Source organism: Ochotona princeps, chromosome 2 (assembly GCF_030435755.1).
Source record: "Ochotona princeps isolate mOchPri1 chromosome 2, mOchPri1.hap1, whole genome shotgun sequence".
Taxonomy (NCBI): Eukaryota; Metazoa; Chordata; class Mammalia; order Lagomorpha; family Ochotonidae; genus Ochotona; species Ochotona princeps.
In genome coordinates this window covers 91417881-91435555 of record NC_080833.1, presented here as the reverse complement: position 1 = coordinate 91435555, position 17675 = coordinate 91417881, and the positions used below count along the sequence as shown (strand labels likewise).

Here is a 17675-nt window from a genome sequence, read left to right as displayed (position 1 = left end):
ATGAGTGTTTATGTGCATGTAATTGGCAGGTAATTTTATACAACAGTTTCAGTGCACCTGCACTGATGGAGAAGTTCTGGATTTTGGAGCATTTCAGGTTTTCAGGTGAGGGATGGTCTCTCTGTACCAGCATGTCTTCAGGCACAAATACTCCATCAGTTACCCAGAGTTTTACATATATATATTATATATTTTATATTATATTTTATTATATTATTATATATCACATTATATTATAGTATAGTATATTAATATTATATATTATTTATATATAAAATCTATGCTAATTTTCTTACTTTGGAGTAAGTTGGATAAACTGATAGCACATTTTGAGTGTATTTCAAAATCATATTCATATGTAACAACAGAGCATTAAAAAAATCTCTTCTTAGCCAGTACAAGAAAATTGTATCATGAATCTTTTCTTCACTACCTCCCAGTTTTTATCTTCAGCTTTTATGTTTGGTAGTTAGCTTAGGGTTTTGAGTGCTCTCTTTAGTAAGCTTTCTCTCGGTTTACTGGCTCCATGCTTACTGAACTAAATTATCCCACCAGAATGCAAAAGGCTCACTGTCATTTCCAACAACTTATAAATTATAAATGGGACCTATTTTTTTTAAACATTAATTTATTTTCATTTGAAACAAAGATTTACAGAGAGAAGAGGCAGAGAGAGATATCCTCTATCTGCTGGTTCACTCCCCAAGTGGCTATGAAGGCTAGAACTGAGCCAATCTGAAGCCAGGAGTGAGAGATTCCTTCAGGTCTCCCATGTGTGTGCAGAGTCCCAAGGACTTGAGCCATCATCCTCTGCTGCTTTCCCATGCCATAAGCAGTGAGAAGGATCAGAAGTGGAGTAGTCGGGAGAGAAACTGGTGATCTTATGGGATGCTGGGACCAGAGGTGGAATTTTTTTTTTTTTTAAAGATTTATTCATTTTATTACAGCCAGATATACACAGAGGAGGAGAGACAGAAAGGAAGATCTTCCGTCCGATGATTCATTCCCCAAGTGAGCCGCAACGGGCCGGTGCGCGCCAATCCGATGCCGGGAACCTGGAACCTCTTCCGGGTCTCCCACGCGGGTGCAGGGTCCCAAAGCATTGGGCCGTCCTCAACTGCTTTCCCAGGCCACAAGCAGGGAGCTGGATGGGAAGTGGAGCTGCCGGGATTAGAACCGGCGCCCATATGGGATCCCGGGGCTTTCAAGGCAAGGACTTTAGCCGCTAGACCACGCCGCCGGGCCCCAGAGGTGGAATATTAGCCTGTCAAGAAGCTGTACTGGCCCTGAGATTAAAAAAAAAAAAAAATTAGTAAGACTATTGAGTTGGAAAACAGCAAAATAATCAACAATGTTAGTTTTGTTCACCAAATTTGTTCTTAATTATTTTTAATAATTTTCAGCATTGATGCTGATGGGACAATGACAGTGGACTGGAATGAATGGAGAGACTACTTCTTGTTTAATCCTGCTACGGACATTGAGGAGATCGTCCGCTTCTGGAAACATTCCACAGTAAGCGCACTTCATGTTTTGTCGTGAAAAGTTTATTCATTTGGAGTTGGAGGCAGAGGGCACAAACTTCATCCCAAAACCGTCTAAGGTTTATCGGGCAGTGTGCCTAGCTCTGGATAACTCCTTAACTTGTACTCTGTTTATTCTATTAGATGTAGATTTACTGAGTGTCTTAACCTGCAGATTGCATAAAACACAGCAATTCTCAAAACTTAGAAGAAATGCCACCCAGATAAATACACTGCCTTGCTTTTACTGGCATTCAAGCATTCTGCCAGAGAGAAGTATGCAAGTCCCAGGCTCTTAATCTTTATAGCTGCTGCATTGTGGAAATTATCTCTGCATCTGCCGATTGCTGGGATTTTATTTCCCTGAACGTTGATGAAAGGGTCAAAGTTCCCTTCTGAAACATTTGCTTATTTAGTCAGACTGCCTGGCAATCTCTGGCATAAGGCACTTACAGTAATTATTTATAAAATCTTTCTGATTCTCTGCTTGGCTGCTCCTACCAGTCTGTATTCTACAGAATTTCCAATGTAGGTTATGCTTCATTGACATCCTTCTAGCATGTATTCATGACAACAAAGTGCTGTGATCAGGCAGTCTGCTCCTCGCAATGCTGACAGCACTCTGAAGGGGCATTAATTTCCCAGGAGCTTCTTTCTATACATATTAGTGGATTTCTGTAAATGTAGTGTGTAGTGATGAAGTCAGCAGTTCACATCGTCATTAGTAATCAGATCTCAGCTTCCGTGGAGTATTGAGATAACAGCTGTTGAGTGCTTGTTCAACCAGGAGCATAAATTATACTGCATTAGTAATCCAGTTATTTATGTGATTTGTATTGTGTGTGGAGACAGTTCATCAACAGGTGAGGCTAAAATTGTATATCCATTTATTCATAATAAAATAGAGAGGGGGTAGCTACGTCAGCATAACTCCTCTCCCTTACACTCATGCCTGTGAAATCTTTTATGGTAAAATCCTTTAGATAAAAATGTTAGAAAGCTGTTGTTATTGTAGCAGTTGATTATTCTTCAGCTATAGTCATCATGTTCACAGTACATGGGAGGAGTGATCCTTTCAGCCAATATGCTGCTTGCTGTTGGCTGCATTTTTTATGGATTCTATTGCATGCTTAAAGTACCAATCTAATTTATAAAAAGTATTTAGCGACAATATTGGAAGTTAATTTAGTGGTATTCACATTTGTAATATTGATGTAAATTTTTCATCTACATATTTAAAGTGCATAGCATGGTACAAGAAATCAGATGGATATAATCTTGAGATAAAGAGAATATCTTTGAAGAACTTACAAACTAATTTCTTCAAAGATTTCCTTGCCAATTAGATGTGACTTTCTGACGTGATGAAAGTGCTGATTAAAAAGGGTTCAGGGTGCTGATCAAATGCTGTCCCCTCCTTCTGACTGACCAAGAGAACAGTTACCTGCATCTCTGAGGACAGTTGAGTTCTGAATGGTTGATTTGGTAAGTTTGTAGTTGCTGTGTGATGTCTTTCCTCAGGAGCTGATGATGCATTTGGTTTAGTGTAAGTAGGCTGCTCCTAGTCTTCCGTATGCTCCACCTGCTAAGAGTGGATCATAACTGTAAGGCAACAGGTGATTCTATGAAACAAAGAAAGCTTCTGTCAATCTATTTTTTTAATAGGAGGTACATAAGATCCTTTTTCCTTCCTATTTTAACAGGGAATTGACATAGGGGATAGTTTAACTATTCCGGATGAATTCACAGAAGATGAGAAAAAGTCCGGCCAGTGGTGGCGGCAGTTGCTGGCAGGAGGGGTCGCCGGTGCCGTGTCTCGAACTAGTACTGCGCCTTTGGATCGCCTGAAAGTCATGATGCAGGTGAGCTTCGGTCTGTGTGCCTGAGGAGTTTGAGGGATATTCTGCAGTGGGTAGAAATGTGGTGCTTTGCAACAGAGCCTTTGCAGTTTCTCAGTAATAGTCCTCGATACCTTAAAGAAAAAAAAAAGCCTATTTTATTGCGATTACTTCTATATTCATCCCAGAGAAGAATTGCAATCTTCTGCCAAACTTTAAATTTTTTTATGTATGTGTGCAACCCATTTTAAGTTTTGGCATTGTATGATTATTCAATTTTTAATAAAGTCAGTAAAATGTGATTATCTTAATTATTTCAATTTTCTCTCTTATGTGCTTTTTTCAACAGTGGGATATTACTGAAACCTAGAACTCCATGATTTAAAAATTATTTATTCTTATTTTGGTTCATTTCTCAAATAGCTGTAGCAGCTGGGGAGCAAAAGCAGGCAGCTCTGTGTGAGCCTCCCACACAGGTCTAGGGGCACAAGGACTTGGAAGTGGAACAGCCAGGACTTGAACCAGCATTCACATGGGATCCAAGCATTGTAGATGGCAAAGTTAACTTACTGTACCACAATGCTGGCCTCAAATTTTAAGTTTTTGTTTAATCTAAAGCTGAAATTAGCAGAAAAAAATCTAGATTTTAAGATTGAATATGACTGCAGAGTGGAAAGAATTAATTATTATTTGATTCTCTTTGAGGAAACCCATTTGGTCCTCACTGGAACCCTGTGAAATAGGCATTTGTCTGATTTTGTCATTAGGGAAAATGAGTGAACTCTTATGACAAATTAATCAAGAAATGTATTAAATTTGCCACTGAAACGCATGGTCCCCACATGGTTGAACCTCTGAGATTTCACTCTCTTTCATCTGGAGTGGGAGTAAGAATATGCATAAGGATTCTTATAAGAATTAAATGATGTGCTCATAAGTAAGATCCATTAAAATGCCATATTCACAGAATAACGTCTTGGAACATAAAAGCTATTCAGGCAATATTTTTTAAAAGTAGTTTGTGATATACCTATAGGTATCACTGCTTATGTTTTTCCTTCAAGTTTCTGTGTAAAAATACTTCTAACACCATTTCAAGCTCCCACCCGTTCAAAACGTATCTTAATATTAGCATTTATTTAGGAGCAAGGATAATATTTACAAGAAAAGCAAACGGGAGTTGTCTGTGTTTTACTGTGGGAAAAATAGTGAACTGACTGTGAGAGAACTTGACTTTGCATACATTCCTCTCTCATATTTCATTATGAAGTTTATTTACATAAATGAATTTACCTGGATTCTTGTTTCTGCAAGATCCAGCCCATATGCAGGTTTGAGACATCCCCGGGACTCAGTGGACTCAGGCGAAGCTGCTAGGGTTATGGATAGCGTTCATTCCAGGGAAAAGGTACAGATGAAAGTCAGCCACTCGACGGAGTACTTTGGGTTGCATTTGGGGAGCTAGCACGTGAGGTCTTCACAAGTGACTTCCCCAGCATTGCTGCAGCACAGTGTGCACAGAATGTGTCAGACCTTGTTGGGGCTCAGTCTTGTGCCTGCCATCAGGGCTTTAGGATGGGCTCCAGGGTCTTTAGTCTGTAACTCCTCACAGCTTGTTTTGCTTGTTTAAACAGTAGTCATTGGGCCCGCCATGATAGGGTAGCAGCTAAAGTTATTGCCTTGAACACACGGGGGTCCCATATGGGCACCAGTTTTAATCCTGACAGCCCCACTTCCCATCCAGCTCCCTGCTTGTGGCCTGGGAAAATAGTCAAGGATGGCCCAAAGCCTTGGGACCCTGCATGCCTGTGGGAGACCTGGAAGAAGTTTCTGGCTCCTGGCTTCAGATTGACTCAGCTCCAGCCATTGTGGCTGCTTGGGGAGTGAGCCATCGGATGGAAGATCTTCCTCTTTGTCTCTTCTCTCTGTATTTCTGCCTTTCCAATAAAAAATAAATAAATCTTTTTAAAAAATAAACAGTAGTCATTCATTTGTTTCTGTGCTGCAACAAAACAGTAACAGATTTCTTTAATTATTTTGCTTATTTTATTCAATTGGTTTTAATATATTGGCAATCCTGAGGACCACTGTGTGTAAATGACCACCCCCTCTGTGGTAGAAGCTAGTTCCTTAGTACTAGTTCCTGAGTTGGGCATGTAAGATAGGTCATGGAATTCTTGTCGAGAGAGGCTTCAAGACATGTCACAAGGTGCAGCTCTTGTTTTTGCTCCCAAGCTGGGTGCACTGTGTGTGACTGGGATCCCTGGTGTTTGCCAAGTCATTGGCAGCCTCTTAGTGTAGTGTATGTCGCACATGGAGTGCCAGATGGGAGTCACAGATCACCTGCAGTACACGTTTAAAGTCTTTCTTAAAACATTCACTTACATTTCAGAGGGACTTTCATGATCTAATACTTAATTCAACTTACATTTCCTGATGAATGTCATTGTTCATATTAGTTTTACTTTGGATGGTGTCCCCTCTGCTTTCCTGCGCTGAGGTAGAACTTGTTTTACTGCAGATTCAGAAACCAGGGTCGACAGTGATGGTGATTCTGTCCCCTAACATTGTGTTTTTCTAAACCTTCTATGTATTTCCAAATGCATTGTGTTGATGTCATGAACAGTGTTGGAAACAGATTTGTGCTTATGTAGAAGTGACAATAATATGCCACTAATATTTTTATACCATTTTGCTTTTGTCTTCAGGTTCATGGCTCAAAATCAATGAACATATTTGGTGGTTTTCGACAGATGATAAAAGAAGGAGGTATCCGTTCCCTTTGGAGAGGAAATGGTACCAATGTCATTAAAATTGCTCCTGAGACAGCCGTTAAGTTCTGGGCCTATGAGCAGGTAATTCTTGCCTGTGGAACTTGTTCACAAAGAAGAGTTAGCAAATGGGTTCACTAGAAGTTAGCGTGTGTTCCTTGGGGAGATTACATAAACTCCATTAGAGATGTGCTGTTGTTACCTGTTCGCCATGTAGGGGAGACATTCTATGTACATTACCCAGCTGAATGGGGAGGATAAGTCAATAAGAGCTTACAGAATGGGAAATATTTGAGTTCTAAACTCAAAGAGAATGAGAGGAGCCCTAGAGGGAATTACCACAGAGAGGAGGGACTCCAAAGAGAGGGGTGGCCCAGAAGTCACCTGAAAGTGAAGGGTTTCATGAGGGTCAAATGCTGCAGGAGAGTTGACACAATAAGAAAAATATATTTTATGACTGGTTATCTTAGAGAAAAGTAAGTTTAGTTTAAATATTTCAGTGAAGTGATAAGACTCAGTACTAAATTGTGCTAAAGTGAATGGGAGGCAAGAAAAATTGGATACCATAGACACCCGTTTCAGGTGATTCAGTGAATGCAAGGAAAAGAAGAGGGTGAGGGTGATGGATGAAAAGTAAGCTGGGTGGAGGGGCCTTCTGATTTATTTTTATATTGCTATTGCTAAAGAAAGTTTGTCAACAGAAAGGAGTTAAAAATATAGGTCTAGGCATTTGTGGAATGAATGGATGGATGGAAGATCTGTTTGTCTGTGTCCCGCTCTCTGTCTCCCTGCCTTTCAAACAAAATGAAAATAAATAACATTTTTAAGTCGAAAGCATGTAGGTGAGAGATGTTGATTAATGTGGCTGGTGTTTAGAGGAAGTTAAAGCATGTAGGTGAGAGATGCTGATTAATGCAGCAGGTGTTTAGAGGAAGTCTATGTGGAGGCTAGAAGTGAAGGAGGTTGGAAGGGCCTGCAGGAGAAACAGGTTCTATTCATGAACTTCTGTAAGGATGACCTTTGCCTGCAGCCAAAATTTCCTTGTGTCTGCTTGGAAAGAAAGGGAGATGCAAGTGACTGTGGGTAATTTGTGGGGAGGAGCTGAGACAAAAGGACCATGCTATACTTGCCTACTGGTCTTCCTTTTCTTAAAGTGCTTTGCCTGAAGGGAACAGAGAAGACCACTGGGTGGGAGCTGAGATAGGCAGAAGGATTCATGGAAAATTTCTTTGGGAAAATAAATTATGTGGCTTCAGCAACTGGTTAAAGTCTTGGTGACAGTTACCTCTTCCTTAAGATGGGAATGAAGCTTGGTGACTCAAAGTACCCAGCGCTCTGCCTGACCCTCAATATGATCAACATCTCAGCTCTTCCCTTCCATACTATGTTGGGTATGTGGGAGCCCTGGACACTTAATCCTTTAAATATCTGTGCTTCAGCAGTCACTAAATATATACTGAGGACTTTTGATGGGGGCTCTTGTGGGAACAGGTGTAAAAATGTCTTCATGGCTCTGGTCTCTCTACAGGGAGGTTTTTTTGTTTTGTTTAATCAATGATAGTGATTATGACAATCTGCAGTGCTGTAGAGTTATGCCCTAGTAACACTCCAAGAGTTAGTAGGAATTTTTTGTGACATTTGATAAACGTGGCCCTCAGATGTCCTGACCCCTTCTGAGGTGATGTGTGCTCTTTGGGGACCTTCACGAAAGAAGGTCTCATGAGCAAAAGAACACACGGGCCTGCTGGAAGAGAACCAGCCTGTAATTTGGCCTGGGCTCCAAAGGTCTCGAGGAGCAGCAGGTGGCCAGCCCTGAAGAGGGTCAGTGCAAAGCTAGCCACCACAGGGAAGAAGCCTTGGAAAAGTGACACGTCCTCGGCCTTCTCTTCACCCAACACATCTGCTCCACCCGCTGTCCTGCCTGCTTCTGCATCATGTGTCAGGAGCCCATTGCCTCTCTAGACCTACCGCACCTCTCTGAGAGGAGGAGTCTAGTTTATCTGGTTGATTTCTGCAGTCTGTGTTTTAGCAGAAATTTTCTCTCCATGTTGTATGAAGATAGTATAATAGTAACAGTAACAATAATGATAATAATACCTAAATATATGAAGAAATGGTCTCTACCACTAGCCATTAGGGACTTGGAAATTGAAACAGTGAAAAGCTATCATCTCACTCTAGTTAGGCTATTATCAAAAAGCAAAAAATGCACAAGTGATGAATGTAGAGAAAAGAAAATATTTGAGTACTTTCCTTGGGAGCACACTAATGCAAACTAGAATGATCATTAGAGAAATTCCTTGGAGAACTGAAAATAGATCTATTCTATAACCCAGTTATCATCCCAATTTTGATTATATATTTAGAGGAAATGAATAAGCATTTAAAAGAGATATCTGCACTTCCATGTTTACCACAGCACTACTCACAGTAACTCACATATGGAATTAACTTGGGTATCTATCGACGAATGGGTGGATAAAGGAAATGTGGCATATAAACCCAATGGAATGTTGTTCAATGGAAGGATAGCATGAAATCCTGACACTTGCAGTGAAATAGGTGCAGCTGAACTCACTGCATTATATAGAATAGGCCAGACAAGACAAATACCACGTGTTCTCTCTTGGATGTGGAAGTTTAGAAAAATAGTATGTTTGAGTTGAGAATACTGATTATTAAGGACTGGAAGTGGTGAGGGGGAAGAGGGATAGAGAGAAACTAGATAACAGGTTCCAAAGCACAAACAGAATTAGCACGCTCAGTGTTCTGCAGTACTGCAGGGCAACTTGGTCCACAGTAATGCATTGTCAGCCGTATGTAGAAGTAGAGGAGAGAAGCTGGAGGGAAGCAGGCCAATTGCCTGGTTTGGTCAGTTGATTCTGCATACATGTATTGAAATATTGCACAGTTAAAATTTTGAAAAATCATTTAGGGGAAAAAAACTCATGATGTTCAAAAAGAAAAATAAAAAGGGTAGAGAAACTTGAAAAAAAAAAGCAGTAACACGCAATCTTTTGCCAGGTGCCTAGCACTGTGCTAACAGTGTTATGTCCATGATTTTATTTAATCCTTGCAATTGCCACGTGGGACTGGTGCTGTTCTCACAGTCAAGGACACTGTAACTTCTTCATGAACTTGCTCAGGGCCACATGGCTCTGGAATTTGTGGTACCAGCATCCTGCCCAGTTGATATTTTCGTGGCATTTAGATCATATTTCCACCTTTGGTTGGGCTGCTTTAGTACTAATGTTCCCAGGAGGTGCTGGGGTTGATGGGTCAGCATAACTATGTGTGATCTACAACAACTGTTTTTCTAACTTGTTTTGTTGACACTTCTTTGTTGTTCGCTGGGTTTACTTATGGTAGTAAGAATGTATGCATCTACAGAAGCTTTGGGAGAGGTGTCAAAGTTGTCAAAGCTTTATTAGCCTCTTTTTTCTGTGCATTAGGAAAACTCTGATTCTTTCCTAGTCTAGTGTGTAGAACGTGTGTTCTTGGAAGTCAAACTTGGAAACCTCTGTCCAGTAAACTGAGTGTGTTGGCCTTCACACCTTGCTTTTCTGCTATTATTAATTTAATGTAGTTTGAGACACATCACCACATTGTCAGTGGACTGATTTCTAGAAGCTGATTTGCAGTTTGGAATTGTCCTAAATAACATGGGCTGTGTAGCAAATATACAACAGACTGGTGGCTTAAACAAAGAAACAAATGTATCTTTCACAGTGCCAGAGACTGGGAAGTCTGAGATCAAAGTCCTGGCCCTTTGGTGCCTAGTGAGTCCTCTCTTCCTGGCTTGCAGAAAGCTACCTTCTCAGTGTGCGTGCACATAGACTTTTCTCCATGCAGCTATAAGGGTGTGAGAGAGTAAACACAATGGTGTCTCCTTTGAGGGGGTCATTCATCCTACCCAGAAGACCCCCTTCTTGTGACCTCTTCTGATGCAGTTACCTCATCTTGTGGTGAATTGGGGAGGCCACACTTCCATCCATAGCAGGTGCTAATGTGCATGTATTAATTTACTCCTGCAGTACAAGAAGTTGCTTACTGAGGAAGGACAGAAAATCGGAACATTTGAGAGATTTATTTCTGGTTCCATGGCTGGAGCGACTGCACAGACTTTCATTTACCCCATGGAGGTGAGTCCCCTCATGTGGCCTGCCAGCCTCGTTGTGTCTGTATAACAGCTTATGCCAGAATGAACAGTTGTGAGCAGTAAGCATTTGTTTACTTACAGCTTAGATGGGAATCTGGGAGTAGCTTCACTGGCTACTTCTGGCTCAAGGCTCTCCACAGCTTGCAGTCAAGCTGTTGCCCAGGGCTGCAGTCGGCTCACCTCTCTCTGGTCTTGGCTGTGCTTCCAAGCTTAATGAGGAGAGTAAAGCAGGCCTCACTGGCTACTTACTGGAATACCGACTGTTTGCCAAATAGGCCTTTTGATGAGCTTCCTGCATATCTCCTCAACATGGGAGCCAGCTTTCTCTACAGATAGTGATGAGAGAGCAGGATGGTATAAATGGAAACTGTAGCCATTTGTCACTTCTGCTGTATCTCTCTGGTCCTGCAGCCCAGCCTTGCAGAATGTGGGACTGAATGCAAGGCTTCAGGAGTTGGGGTGCCACTTGAAAGGCTGGCTGCTAAGTGTAGGTGAGAATTTTCTAGGCTGTGAATTCCATAAGGGATCCTCAGGATTTCATGAGAATGCTAATGATCCTAACCAGACCTCCTTCGATCAGCACATGAATTGACATAAGTTGGCAGCCATGTTGGAGGGAGCAGGGCTGTTGCATACAGTCTTTGAGATAAGAATGACTTTTAGGTATTTCACAAGTAGGGGCAGGCCTTTGACACAGTGACCGCATTGCACTGCTTGGATTTGGGTTCCAACTCTGCTTCTGATCCAGCTTCCTGCTACTGTGCTCCCTGGAAGGCAGCACTGATGACTCGAGTCATTGGTTTGCTGCCACCTCTGTGGGGAGACTTGGTTGGGTTCCAGGCTCCAGTCTTTGATGTGGCTCAGCCTTGGCTGTTGTGGATGTTTGGGGAGTAAGCCAGCAGATGAAAGATCTCATTCTCTGTTTCTATTTCTCTGCCTTCCAAATAAATGAAAATACTGCTTCTGGAGGAGGGTAAAAGCAAAACCTAGGAAAAGCAGACTATGCAGCATAGGCCTCATGTTTTAGGCCTGCCAAAATTAAAATACCTGCTGCTTGACTTTTACAAAAAAAGTTTGCCAACTCCTGCTTTAGAGTAAAAGTAACTTAGATGTTGATATCTCTCTTGAAAAATAAGAGTTTTTAATAACCTAAAAGACCTAAACTAGCTATGCTCTTAATTTCAGCTGTTGTGTGGGATGCATGTTAACATAGCTTTCTTTGTAAGCATCACAATACGATTGTTCATGTTTCTGCAAGGCCTCCCTAATAAAAATATCTTAACTCCCCCCTTATCTTTCTCTTACATCTTGCATCTGAATAGCGCCACCTTCTCACTCCCTTCTGCCTCATCCTATGTCAAGCAAGAAACACTAGAGTTTCTATTACCATCCTACCTGTGGCTCATCAGTCTGTTTGTTCCACTCTTTCTGCCCCCATGCAGATCCTCTTTGCCGTGAATAAGTCTTCCTGGCTCCTCTTCGTTCCCCAGTTGAGCTAATAAGTGTGGGAGAATGTATCAACCAGCTAGACAGTTGTTAACTAATAGTGTACCCGTGTACAATGTGTGGGTTTTCCCTGTAAAATGGCTTCTTCTGAATTCCATGACTATACAATAAATAATAATATTTTGTCATGTTCTTTTGTTTCCAGGTTTTGAAAACCAGGCTGGCTGTAGGCAAAACTGGGCAGTACTCTGGAATATATGACTGTGCCAAAAAGATTTTGAAGCATGAAGGTTTTGGAGCTTTTTACAAAGGTTATATTCCCAATTTATTAGGCATCATACCTTATGCAGGTATAGATCTTGCTGTATATGAGGTGAGTGTTCAGCGATGTCTTGATTTTGAAATGTGTTTAATTAGCTTCAAGAATTTCTTCAGAAAGAGGCAGATATATTCCAGAAAACAGTATATGATTTCTGTGCTCAAGAATATCTTCCTTGATCTTTTTCTTCAAGCACCTTAAATATCAGAACCGATTGGCATTGAATCCCTTTTGTGTTAGATTTCCTTCTGATATATTTTGGTTAATGAAGAGAGTAGACTCAGATTCAGGTATAGCTGTTTAGCTTACAAGATAGTGCTAGGAATCTTTGAGGAGGGAGGGAAAACAAGCAAAAAGGTCACATTTTCTTTGATTTGTTAACATTTGTCGCTGTGAAGCCAAGGAAGCGGCAGATGTGGACCTCTCCGATTCTTTCCTTGTACTGAGCTCACAGTGTGAATCTGGAGTCAACCTTGTCCTCACAGTCACTCAGTAACTGCTGAATCTGCCAAGCATTGATGGAGTGCATTCTGATGAGAAATCCCTGAGTTAGGTATTGAATCTAGGGGCTGAAATAAGGACTTGGTGTTTGCCTTAAAGAAACTGAGGATCTGCTGGGAGAGATGGAGAAGCCAGTGGCTAGAGCCAGTGTGGCCACCTGTGCTGTGGTAGGTGTCAGCCAGGGTATAGGTCAGGAGGGGGCTACCCACAGGAGAGGGGTTAGGGGGATGTGCACTGAAAGCTTCTGTAGAAGAATTTACTATTTGTTAAAAAAAAAAACCCTTATTGAGATATAGCTCATAAGCCATTATATATAATCTGCTTCCAGTATACAGTTCCCTGGCTTTTGATATATTGACATTATTCATGTTTTTAAAATTATGGTAAAATATAACATTTGCATTTCAATCACTAAAGTGTACAGCTGAGTGGCATTAATGTTTACAATATGATGTAACTTCCACCATGAAATTTTTCTGCAACATTTTTATCAGACCAACACAGAAGCTTTTTAACCATTAAGTAGTAGCTGCCTACTCCTCCTTTCCCCAGTCCCTGACAGCCCCTAAACTACTTCCTGCCCGTATGAGTTTGTGTATTCTAGATGCTTCCTAAATAGAGCCATACAAGATCTGTCTTTCTGTGCCTTGCTGAATTGTATGGTAATGACATGTCTGACTCCCTTCTCATCTGTCTTTCTGTACATCCTGTAGCTATTAGCTATGTCATTCCTCCTGCAATTAAATACATTGAAGTTATAGAAACTGATGAAAACTTATTTATAATTTCAATAATATGTAGAAACTCCCTCCTTGATGTCTCTGATCACCTTGAGTGAAAGGAGTTGTCCGGTTTGCTCTTCATTGTCCTTATTTTTTCTGTTTCTCTGGCAGCTCTTGAAGTCTCACTGGCTAGATAATTTTGCCAAAGACTCTGTGAACCCTGGAGTCATGGTGCTGCTGGGGTGCGGTGCCTTATCCAGCACGTGTGGTCAGCTGGCCAGCTATCCCCTGGCCTTGGTGAGAACTCGCATGCAGGCGCAAGGTGAGTTTTTGATTAAGAACTGACACTGATTGAAGTTCAACGTCAGTGATGTGCTTTACAGCTTTCTAGTTCCATCAGGGCAGCAAAGTGTCACTTATGACAATATTTCTCCACCTGTTTTATTGCCCCATTTGTGTTGGTGTTCCTACCTTTCTTAAGATCCTTTACAGAAATTGCTTTCCCAATCTCTCCCTCCTAATGAGAAGGCAATGCCATAGCTGCCCAGCAGATGCATTGTGTATAGGTATAGATTTTTGATACAGATTACAGCATTTCTTCTAATATGCTGACTGCACGTTTTAAGGGGCTTAGCTTGGCCAACTGGAATGAATTTGGCTTCGGAACATTTCCCCCAAATAGCTGGGTTTTCATTTTCTTATCTCTGAATTGGGAATGAAAATTGTGCGGGGTGGTAAGACTTAGCAGCAGCACCTACATCTGTGTTAAATACTTGCTAAGTTAAATTGTTTATTGGCACTATTACTTGGGGCTATTCAACTACTGAACTCTGGTTTCTCCTCAAGATGACACTGTCCCTTTGGGCTTGATCACACCATCTCCTCCTGGTCCTTTATCTTCTGCCAGATCATTGATTATTCATTTCTTACTGTTTGTTGCCTTGGAGTGTGTCACTCAATTCCCCAAGTCTGCATTCTCTGCTTGCTTTTCCTTCTTGCTCTGCCCCGGTCAGTCTCATGTACTGCGTTTCTTTAAATAGGACTCGCTGGGTGTCTCCAGCTCAGTCTCTAACCCTTCTTCTAACCACCCCTCCCTCAAGGAAGTTGTCAATCATTTGCTGACTCATACTTCCTGAGCCATTGTTAGATAGGCATTGCCAGGAGCCTGGCTTGGAACAGTCAGCCACTCAAATGTGGTTTCTGTCATTATAGAGAGGAAAGACATACAGCACCTCTCTGGATAGTGGAACACAGAGCAAGGCACTGTGGCCTATCGGGAGCTGGAGAATGTCCCCATTAGGAAAAAAAAAGATTAAAAGATTTTGTTACAGAGTTAGAGAGAGAGAAGGAATGAGAGAAAAAGAGAGAGAAAGAGAAAGGAAGGAAAGGAAGGAAAGGAAAGGGAAGGAAGGATGGAAGGATCTTCCATCCTTAAAGGGCTGCAGTGGCTGGAGTTGGGTCAGGCCATAACCAGGAGCTTCCTCCTGGTCTTTATGCTGCTTTCTCAGGTGCACAGGTAGGGCGCTGGAAGCGAAGTGGAGCAGCCAGGACAGGAAATTTTGTCTATCCAGCCTGGAGATTGCAGGCATTTATGCTGATCCTGAGTAGACAGGTGGCATAGGAAACGAGAGGGCTTTTTGATCTAAGAGAAATCGCATGTGAGGGCGCTGAGGCAGGAACCAAGTAACGTGTTTGAGGGGCTGAGACAGCTGTGGCTCAGAGAGCCTTCCTTGTGCAGAGAAACTCCCATGTTTCTTGCATGTTGTTTCTCTTAACTGGTGTGGCTGTCTTATGGGACTAATGCTCTTATTAGCCCCATTTCACAGATGAGTAATTGGGGCAAAGAGAGCTTCAGGAACTTCCACAGAGTCATGCTTTTGGTCAGTTGTGGAGCTAGAATTCAAAATCACCTGCTGATGAGTCCTCCAGTCTGCCAGCTCCAATCTAGATCTTTGTGTGGCTCTTGAGTTTGCTATTTTAAAAGTCAAGGGCCAGACATATGCATCTGTTCAGATATCTAACTCTTAGGTATTTTCAGAGTGAATTCCAAAAAGGCCAGGAGGGAATTTCAAAGTCTGCAATAACTGCTTTTTCGCTTTGTCTCCGTGTGGCTCAGGAGGAGGTTGGGGAGATGGCAGTGTGGTGTGATAGGAATTGAATGGATGCTGGAGGCAGACCACTTTCTGTCTTAGTGCTATGGGACACGTTTCTCCATCCTTCCAAGTCTCCAGTTCCTCATTTGTAAAATGAGTGTAATGTGACCTTGCACAATTGGTGTGGAAGTAATGAACCCAAGATCTAGCAAGCTTTAACTTGTCAGTAAACAGCTGCTGCTACTGCCCATGTTATTAGAGTTAGCGCTCTCACTATTGGATGCTATACAAAGAGAATCGCATAAAGGGGCATTTTCTTAACAGTCTTGGAATAAATGTTAACCTTTCATTTTATTGTAGAACATTATTCTGAATCCTGTTTATGGTACTATTAGCAAAACCTGCCTAAATGAGGCTGTTTTTGCATCTCTCTCTTTAGCTATGGTGGAAGGAGCCCCGCAGCTGAACATGGTTGGCCTCTTTCGAAGAATCATTTCTAAAGAGGGCCTCCCTGGACTTTACCGAGGCATTACCCCGAACTTCATGAAGGTGCTTCCTGCTGTAGGCATCAGCTACGTGGTGTATGAGAATATGAAACAAACTTTAGGGGTAACTCAGAAATGACAGGTTTGATGTTTTGACTTTGGCACGATTAATGAAATTTCCAGCCATTTCTGGGGAGACTTTTTCTCCTAAACTTGTAACAAGTTTGTGGCAAAACAAAAACAACTGTTCGTCTTTCACAAAAGGAAAATACACTTCACTGATCAGTTCAGGCATTTGAGCTTACTTTTCTATACACAGAAGTGTTAAGGATCATAGTTTTAGAAAGCCACAGAACCGTGCCAGGAATACCTCTTTGGCAAGTCTCTACCCTTGAACCTTAAATCTCAAAATGTATTTGCTTGAATTAAATTGGTTTTGTGTGGTAGAATTATTAATCAGGAATCTTTAGTTTGGTCGATTTAAGTCTGTGCCAGTTCTTCTATACTTGTATGTCTGTTTCTTTAAAAACAAAATGACTATAAAACCTTGAGACATAAATTATTTTATATATTTGGGATATTTCTCTAGATGTCTTAACATTTCTGTGTAAAACCAAGAAGACACAATCATTGCACTTAAAATATGCCTTCCAAAAATCAGAGTAAACTTTATGCCTTTCCTTTTCTTTAACCAGAGTAAGAATCAACATATAGAGCAGAACTTGTAACAAGTGATGAAATAATATTTATTTTGGTGGGCACTTTTTCATTTTCCTTTCATTGTTATTTGGTTCCTTATATTATACACTGATTGTCAATACCAGGCAGCTTATTTAAGAGATTCTGTCTGTTGTTGCGTTGAAAAGCAGCTATGAAAAAAAAAAATCAAGTTCCAAACCCAAACTCAAGCCCTTTGGCCTTTGTTTCCTGCTTTTTGAATCCGATTCTGTCTTAGAAAGGCTTCCTGGGAAGCCTCACTCTGAGTGATGCGAAATCCCTCTTTGTTAATTATGGGAAATGGATTGATAGTGAGTTTTCTTCCTATTGCAGACTTTTTTTGAAACTGCCATTCTCAATCTGAGAGCACAAAGCTAAGAGAATAGTATTAATTGATGCTATTGATAGATGAATGAGGCTAAGGAGAATATCTTATAGTCGTGTATATTAATCTTACATATGCCCACTTTAAATAAAAGACTCAATTTTCAACATACACATTTATGTAATATCTTGTCCCAAATTTTGGGAATATGGTATGATTTGGAAACTTTAGCTTGTAGTATTGGTAGCATTTATTTTACCACACAGTTTTTGGCCGCAAGCATCTTTTCTAACTTGTACAATTAGAGCTTTAGTTGAAGCTGTTCTCCAGTTCCTAAGCTCGTTTGAGTTCAATTTTCTAATAATTTTTATAAGTAGCCAACGTGTAAATGAAAATCTTATGATGTAGTAAGCATTTATTTTATTTAAGCCTACCTCTTTTATTTTTTTAACCAAAGGGAAAAGATGGACTGTGATTGTGAAATGTAAGATATAATTTCATCTATTTCAATTGTGCCCGATAAATGTCTCAGTATTTTTATAATACACACATATATATGTATGCGTGGGACTCTATTTCTAGAGTTATTTGTACTTTTGAAGAAGATATAAAATAACTTAAGGTACACGATTAACTCTCTTTACTCATGAAATTATGGGAATGAATAATTTTTCTAACATCTTTGGAATTCCAGACTGTAGAAACATGAATATATTCATTTTTCATTATGAATTTAAATTGTTCTCTGAATTTTTAAGGTATGAATGTGATTTATC

At 40.8% G+C, this 17675-nt stretch overlaps 1 protein-coding gene across 2 annotated transcripts in view; it reads left to right on the top strand.

The window, feature by feature from the left end:
- Nucleotides 1–16772, top strand: part of SLC25A24 (solute carrier family 25 member 24) — a 49124-nt gene extending 32352 nt beyond the window's left edge. For both annotated transcript variants that reach the window (XM_058659752.1, XM_058659757.1), the window contains exons 4-10: nt 1404–1515; nt 3227–3385; nt 6070–6216; nt 10167–10274; nt 11943–12110; nt 13451–13601; nt 15812–16772. In XM_058659752.1, coding sequence (XP_058515735.1) covers nt 1404–1515; nt 3227–3385; nt 6070–6216; nt 10167–10274; nt 11943–12110; nt 13451–13601; nt 15812–15996 — 1030 coding nt within the window. In that variant the 3' untranslated portion in view covers nt 15997–16772. The remainder of the gene's footprint in view (nt 1–1403; nt 1516–3226; nt 3386–6069; nt 6217–10166; nt 10275–11942; nt 12111–13450; nt 13602–15811) is intronic.
- Nucleotides 16773–17675: the final 903 nt, after the last annotated feature.